Genomic DNA, 7,949 nt, shown 5'->3' with positions numbered 1-7,949 from the left:
ACATTCTCAGTTACAATCAACAGTGTTTGTTCCATCCTGTTGTATGCTACCTGCATGGCTATTTCTAAGAGAAAAGTATACAGCAGTCCTCATGGTATTTTACATCTGGTCTACTATGGTATTGTTAAACATTTTAATCTCTGCTGTATTTGAGCATAATTTCTAGTGGTCCATAAAGATTTGTTGAATCCTATGCCAAGGCCAACGATTGTTTTCTACCTTCCTCCCACTGCTGCTCTAGGTTCTCATGGCCTTGGCATGCACATGAACAACTGGTGCCAGCCAGAAAGAGACAGCAGTAGTGTAGAGAATCCAGAGAGTGTGGCAATCTCTTGATCCTGACCAGAAGATATAGGGGAGCAAGAGGAAAGCACCTCCTCAGTCCAGACCCAGAACAGGAGATTGTACTTTGCCTTTTAAGATTTGTGGATGAAGCAGCAAGGGAGCATTTGTATCACCAACTAGGTGGCTCCCAACATCTATTATCAGCTCTAATTGCAAACAAAGGCTGAGGTAAGCAGCAGACTGAAAAGCCACTTTGTAAATAGATTTTTCCAGCTCGGTTGTTGCTTCAGTTCAACTATGAGCAAGTCTTTTACTATAATTATTCCTGGCACAAGCGGACAATTGAGATTTCTTTCAATTTATCTGCACCCTATCTCTTGGCTACAGAAACCAAGCTAGACTACCATACAACAAGCCTCTTCAGAGTTCAGATCCAAAATCTGTGTTCTACCAGATTTTCTAGGAAAAGATTTTGGACAATCTGTCTTACTGAAATTACAATTTCTGTATTTTTGCCTATATACACTTACCTCCTCCTCAATAACCTTTAGCTTTCAGTAAACTTCTAGTTTGGGGAATAACAAGTTTTGTGACATCCTGAGCTTTGTTGGCAACCAGAGGATGTTGCTTAACTCATACATATTCACTAATTTTTATAAAAATGAATCTGCACAACTGTAATATTTGTCAGACCTACATCATCTTCTCTAGATAAGCAGAAATTGGAATAAATAATTCTCAGCACTTCTTATCTTCAGAGTGTATTAAAGAACCCATAGATCTTCATTACAATGATATTTTATGAGCTGGTTAAGAATGGCTTCTGTCCAAAACCAGAAATTTTGTAAAAAAGTTATCTAATTTTTTTCCATTTTTTAAATAAAAGCCACAAAAATTTTGATTTTTCTCCCTCTACTCCTTTTTCAATGGCAAAACAAAAAGAGGGAAAATGGGATGGGAGGAACAGAAGAGGGGAAAAGTTACATGACATTTGAAAAGAACAGCATTCTAAAATGTTTAAAAACCTCATAACAAAAAACATTGATATTTTTGTGATTTTCCCGCCCCCTCATTTTTCAACAAGCTGTATCTGTGCTATTATCACTAGATCTGACTGGAGGACAGTTCTGTTTCAAAACAACTTTTGAGGTTCCAAAATTTATTTTTGTTCTGCACTGGGATGAAAACCCTTTCAAATGCTTTTGCACAAATGAAATTGTCTCAAAATGTCTGTTTTTGGATCAAAACCTGAGCTTGGGAAGAGGTGAACGCACACACTTAAAGCACTGCCTTGGGATATGGGAGACCCAGGTTCATGTCCCTATTCTGCCTGATTCAGAGCAGAGTTCTTCATTCCAGATCACTCTGCATCAGGCAGAGCAGCGACTTGAACCAGGATCTCCTACATCCCAACCAACGTCAATGCCCTAACCATCCACTACACAGTGTGAGTCTCTCTCTCTCTCTCTCTCTCTCTCTCTCTCTCTAAAAAAAAAAAAAAAAAAAAACCCAAACAAAAACAAAAAACCCCACAAAACCCAAAAAACCCCTAATGACAAAAACTGCAAACTGCTAACTCTCTGCTAAATGTTTCAGCTTCGATGAAACAAATTTTGATGAATTTAATCTAGTCAAAAGTATTCCGACCAGCTCAATCTAGCATCTTCCTTTTTTCTCCCCCAGAAGAATCTGAGGCACACAAAAAATTAAACCACAGGCCAGGGTTTTGTTCATAAACATAATTTTATTTTGTTCCAAGTATGTGCCCTTGTTGATTGAACAATGATGTCTGGAGCTTCAGGTCTTCCACCGACGAAAGAAGATTGATATGGAAACACTTCACCTGACTTGTTTGCTCACAATTTCTGTTCTCTCTCTCCTTCTCAGCAGTTGAAAGTCGGTAAGGCTCAGAGAGATAGACTAACACTTGCACCTTATTCCAAGATGGGTAAAAATACAGCGAACAAAGAATTAGTAAAACAAAGACTCAGGGCTGCAGAGGGCTTTGAATATACCGACAGATATTAAACCCCTTATTTGGATTTTAACTGATTGGCTTCTTTTTGTCTTGTAACCAAAATATAATCCATTTAGACTGTGGTCTCCTGCTGTTCCCATCCTTCTACTCATCCCCATCCCACAACAGTAATAACAGTATAAAAAAGACTTGATGTTCCTAAAATACTTTGTTTTTTTAACTAAGATTTTGTATTAAATCATGTTCCCTCCTCCTTCACAAACTAACTTGGAGCTGGTAACACGGCAATATGGACTGACGAGACTGGGTAAAGCATGAATTTCTGATGGGTGAAGAGCTGATTATAACTTTTTGCTATTTGGTGCAGGGATGTGCTTTGCATTTCCATTGACTTAAATGCTACAAAATGAAGCAAGTTATTGTCGGTGCTGTTGGCGCCAATTTGAGCATTAAGAAAAACCTAATGATCCTGGAGTAGGTCGTGGACACGTGGAAAGTTTCTTGGCTCAATTATTTACACAGATGTTTTAAATCATGGCTTGTGAAATGTATTTCCCAAAGATAATCCCCCGCCTGAAAAAACAAACTAAAAATCCCTTGATCCAAACCCCATTTCTTTCCAAGAGAGTTTTGTTAGAAATCTTGATTCCCCAATTTATCTTAGCACCCCTCATTAAAAGCAGACTAATGAACAATGATTTTGTTTTCTTTAGAAAAATGAAGAAGCTGCTAATCTTTATGGAGACCGTCGCTCTTTTTTCATGAGTAAATGACACTGGATGGTGCGGATTCGACTCTTTGCTGGTGCAAACTCAGGCTGGAGTTTTAATGTTGATTCATACCATCTCATGGCTTTTTCAAACTCCTCCTGTAAGGAAAGAAGATTGAAAATATCAGCTTTCAAAACAGAAAAAGCCACAACATATTCGATTCACTTTCTGTCCTAAATGATTGTGCAGTGCTGTGGTGGGTCATTAAATGTGAGGTGATCTCTATATTTTCCTCACCTACCTCTCAGGGAGGTTATGTGGTTTATGGCCCAATCCCACAGAATGAGGAGTGACAATTAAGTCAATGAGAGTTGAGCATGCTCAGCTCCTCCCAGGATATGACTTTTGGGGTACATCTACACTAGAATAAAAGGCCCATGGTATGGCATGGCTGGGCTGGGCCAGCTGACTTGGGCTTGCAGGGTTTGGACTACAGGGCAGATATTCAGGCTCAGGCTTGAGCCTGGGCTCTGAGACCCTCCCCCTTCGCGGGAGTCCCAGAGCTTGGGCTCTACCCAGAGCTCAAATATCTATAGAGCAATTTTAAAATCCTGCAGCCTGAGCCAGCTGACCTGGGCCAGCCGTGGGCATCTAATTGCTATGCAGACTTGAACAATAAGTATTTGTAAAGCACTTTGAGATCCTTTGATAAAAGGAGATATAAGTACTGTAGCCTATTTTTCAAGATTTTTTTTTTCCTATCTCAGTTTTTTTTTCTTTTAAAACACAAGTTGCATAGTGCATTGAAAGGCAGTGTGGGTTAGCGCGTAGAGCAGGAAACTCAGAGTTAAGACTCCTGGGTCTTGCTCTGCCGTTGACTCAACAAGTGGTCTTGCTTAAGTCATACTGTTCTGTACCTCAGTGTTTCCGTTTATATAATGGGGATAATACTCACCTCCCCATGAGGTTAGGAAGCTTAATTAAATCAGTGTTGGTGAGGTTTTCTGAAATTTTTGGATAAAAGATGTGAAGTGTTATTTATAATAGTTACACAGACCAACCAACAAAGTTTTTCTATGATTCACAAAAGAAGGGGCATTTGTTGTGGAATTACACATAAGCAGCCCCAAACTAGTTTCTTATGGGAAAAGTGAGAAATTAACGAGCAGCATCTGATGGAAAGAACCAGAGACTTTTCCATTTTCAGCTCTTATTATTTACAGTTCCGTTAGTAACATACATAAGGATAATTTTATGGTGATTTGGTTTTACCCTGATGTCCCTTTAGTTTTATTTTCCACACAATTCTACAGTTTTGTGCAAGACTCTGTAGAATCTCCCAGAACTTTCTCCACTTGCCAGATGGCTAACATTTCCAAATTATATGGCAATTTGCTGGTTAAATCTAGCGCAAGTCAACATTTTTAATACTGTATTGGTAACTAATATAACATTTTTGATACTTAGTTTACTGCTCTCAGAAACAGTAAAGTAATCCCATTCACCCTGCTGGAGCTACTCTTTTTGATGTATGTGTAACTTGACCCAGAAGGGGAATGTGTCTCCATGCTGCAGGCCCTATGTACTGCCTGAACTGGTGCAAAACAGGCCCCTCACAGGGAATATTCCAAGTCCAGGAAGCCCTCTCCACTTGGCACTGAACCAATTCTGCCAGCTCTGTTGTGCCCCACCCTCACATCCCCACCAAGAACTCCTAGGTCCAGGGGACATTTTGGAGGCAGGGAAAGGATGTGCTGAGGATGGGAAAAGGCCTGGTGGTATGTATTTTCAGAAAGTTAACTTTAAAAGGACACCAGCAACTCAATTTTACTTCTGTCTGATATGTTTTGCATACTATTATCTCAAGTGACCACTCAGATTACTATAATATAAAAGGGTAGTAGAAAAAAAGACTTTCAGTTTGTTTCCACTGTACATTTGGCAACATTGTGTGCAGTTAGTGCCACAATATATCTAATTATTTATATGTTCCAACCCCACTACAGTAGTACCTGGCCACCCAGTCAGTTTCCTCTGTAATTTGTGTGGGCCTTTCATACAGCAACAAAGGAGAGTTAAAACATTTTAAAACATTAAGAATATGTGACTAAGTCCTGAAAAATTGGCAGGGGCAATCAGAGGCAAGCGTAGTACCTGAAAATACTTCAGACTCATTCGTTGATACTAACTAGATTTCAAGTTGATGGTACCCCTTTAACCATCCTGATTTCTTGGCACCAGCCCTACTAATTGATTAGAATCAAAGTATACAACATAGGTCCAATGAGAAATGGATAATCTAGGAGCATGAGACACTCTTGCTCCTTTTAATCAACAGGGTGTAGAATCATATGTTGAAAGAAATAGGTCTACAGTGTGAGGGAGTTTAAACTATCAACTAGTGATCTTTGTGGGCCGATAATCTAGATATTGAAATTATGCCTCACTTGTGTTATCCAGTTATTTTGTATTGTATTACAACCTTGGGCCTATAGACGGTGACATTATTTAGAGGGGAGATTAAGCAGAATTATCTACAGCTGGCTACTGTCATTACTAGGCCTTGTAGCTATAGCATTGTGACACCAGACTATAAATACAGTAGCCATCCCAGTATTAAATAATCAGTTTAGATGTTGGAATAATTGAAAGAGCATATTTGACAGAATATTCCTCCTTTCTGATCTTGCTCATCTCCACTTCCAGTCTCCTGCACCTCTAGCCTTGAAATTCTAAGTTTGCTCTTGGGCTCAAAGCTGCTTTACGCTGTATCTGGAGATGGGAGAAAAATCTAGCAGCTGCTACTCACCATTGCAACATAGACATTAGCTAGTGTGAAATGATTAACCACAAAGTGCGGGGCTATTTCCACTGCCATGGTAGCCACGATGATGGCATCATTCCAAAGTTTTGCATTATGGAAGATGTTCGCTAGGCTTATTAGTGGCACATCCTGAAAAGAGAAGAGCCAGAGGTATAAAGGGAGGGGGCAGTACAAGCTACAGTCTTTTGACCCTGCATCACGGAGTTGGTAGTGAACGCTATCGGCAGAGAGGCTCTGCCCTCTCTTCCCTCCCATTGGGTTATTTCTTGGAGATGGATGGATTGCTCCTATTTTATTTCTCATAGGTTTAGACTTCAGAAGTACAAATCCAGAACTTTGTAATATTTATATGTAATTACACACAAAAATCTATATTAACAGATCATTCATTATGGTTGCAAAGTCAAGCACTCAAAAGTTAAGAAATGCCAGTTTTAAGGTTGTCTCTGCAATCCTAATTTGGCTCCTTTAAGCATATGCATGATATAATCTTTAATTACATGATCCCATACTATTTTCCCCTCACGGGACTCCGCTGGGGATAAATCACTGTTGTGTAGTGAAGTTCTCATATGTTGCAGAAGTTAGAAGGTATGTAGTGATGAGGCAGGGGATTTCGGGAAGAGAAAGGATGTCTTATCATTAACGCAGCTGAATGCTGCCCTGGAGAACTGCCTTTGTCACAGAGTTCCTATGTGATGCTAGGAAAGTTGCATAAACCCAGTTTTCACAGGTGGCCACTAATTGTTTATTCCTCATTTTCTGGGCACCTGACAGGAGTCTGATTTGAAGAAGAGCTGAGCACTCACAGTTGCAAATTAAATCAATGAGAGCTATGATTTGGACACAAATTGCTTCCTAATGCTAAGTACTCTTAAAAAAAAAATAAAAAAATAAGGCCCTAGACATCTCATATTGGGCACCCAAAACTAATGGGCACTTTTGACATTAGTCTCCCTGTGCTTCCATTCCTCATCGTTAAAATGGGGAAAGTACCTCACCGGGTGTTGTAAAAATAAATTCATTCATGTTTGTGAAGCACTCAGATACTATAGTGAAGAGTGCCACAGAAAAACCTACGGAAATTCTGTAGTCAGAAAAGGGTTTGAATAACATGCCGTAAATAAGACATGGAGACACACACGAGGATAACACAAAATATTGAATAGCTGCTCATTCAGTGCCAAGCCTCAGAGTTTTCAAGCTGTTGGATTTCAATAAACCAAGCCCACATGTTTTCTGGAGACAGCTGCTCCTTCAAGTAGGAAGGCAAGTCCTGAGGTTGGAAAGCAGTCTGGTGTTGAGCAATGACATGAAATTGCTGGAGATTGGTCAGCACTGCAAGGCTGTGTTCTTGCCAAGTTGGCAGTGTGCTAACAACTGCCAATCATGTTACTCCAATTCCTCCCACAAAACACATCGCTAAGGGAACCAATTCTGAAGACCCTTAAACAGTTCAATAAAAAAAAAAGTGGTGGGGAGATAAATAAAAAATTGATGGTGCTTAACCTGCATAATCTCCTAGTTCCAGTCTTCCTTTAAGAGATGCAGGACAAAGCAAGACTGAATTACAGAAGTGAAACAGATACAGCAGAACAGAAATAGATACAGTGTTGTCAGGTGGAGTGCACTTGGGACAGGGAAGCCAGGCACAAACTAAATTCTCTCTTTCCACCCATATAGAGTCCATCACCACAGTATCTGACCACCACACAAACACATGTACCTCCTCCCAATACCCCTTCAGGTAGGGAAGCACCCTAATCACCATTTTACAGACGGGGAATAGAGGCGCACACAAAGATTAAGTGACTGGCCCAGGAAATTTGTGGCAGAGCCAGCAGACGCCAGATCTCCCAAATTGCAATCCAATGCCTTAATGACAAAACCATTCTTCCTTTTTTTCCCTTCAGTTCTAATCCCAGCTCTGCCATGGACTCACTGAGTAGCCTTGGCTTCGTCCCTTCTCCATTCTATGCCTCAGTTCCCATAGCTGTAAAAAGAGGTAATGACTATGACCAACCTCCCCAATAGAGGTAAAACTCTTTGTAGATGGAAAGTGCTATATAAGCAGTAAGCATTCCTAGAACATATTAACTAATCCCTGGGTGGCAGAAACTACAAATTTCTGTTCCAGGATGCCTATATAAAT

At 40.1% G+C, this 7,949-nt stretch overlaps 1 protein-coding gene across 5 annotated transcripts in view; it reads right to left on the bottom strand.

Moving 5' to 3' along the window:
- Positions 1-2,009: 2,009 nt before the first annotated feature.
- TTC17 (tetratricopeptide repeat domain 17) overlaps positions 2,010-7,949 on the bottom strand; it is a 93,655-nt gene continuing 87,715 nt past the window's right edge. For 2 of the 5 annotated variants that reach the window (XM_043517716.1, XM_043517717.1), the window contains 2 exons: positions 5,783-5,926; positions 2,010-3,131 (listed from right to left, as the gene is read on the bottom strand). In XM_043517716.1, the coding sequence (XP_043373651.1) occupies positions 3,000-3,131; positions 5,783-5,926 (276 nt within the window). In that variant the 3' untranslated portion in view covers positions 2,010-2,999. Of the gene's footprint in view, positions 3,132-3,731; positions 3,978-5,782; positions 5,927-7,949 lie in introns of those variants that run through there. The other 3 variants (XM_043517719.1, XM_043517718.1, XM_043517720.1) reach the window with 3 other exon arrangements.

This window comes from Dermochelys coriacea, chromosome 6, assembly GCF_009764565.3.
Source record: "Dermochelys coriacea isolate rDerCor1 chromosome 6, rDerCor1.pri.v4, whole genome shotgun sequence".
Classification (NCBI taxonomy): domain Eukaryota; kingdom Metazoa; phylum Chordata; order Testudines; family Dermochelyidae; genus Dermochelys; species Dermochelys coriacea.
This window is presented reverse-complemented; position numbering and strand designations above follow the sequence as displayed.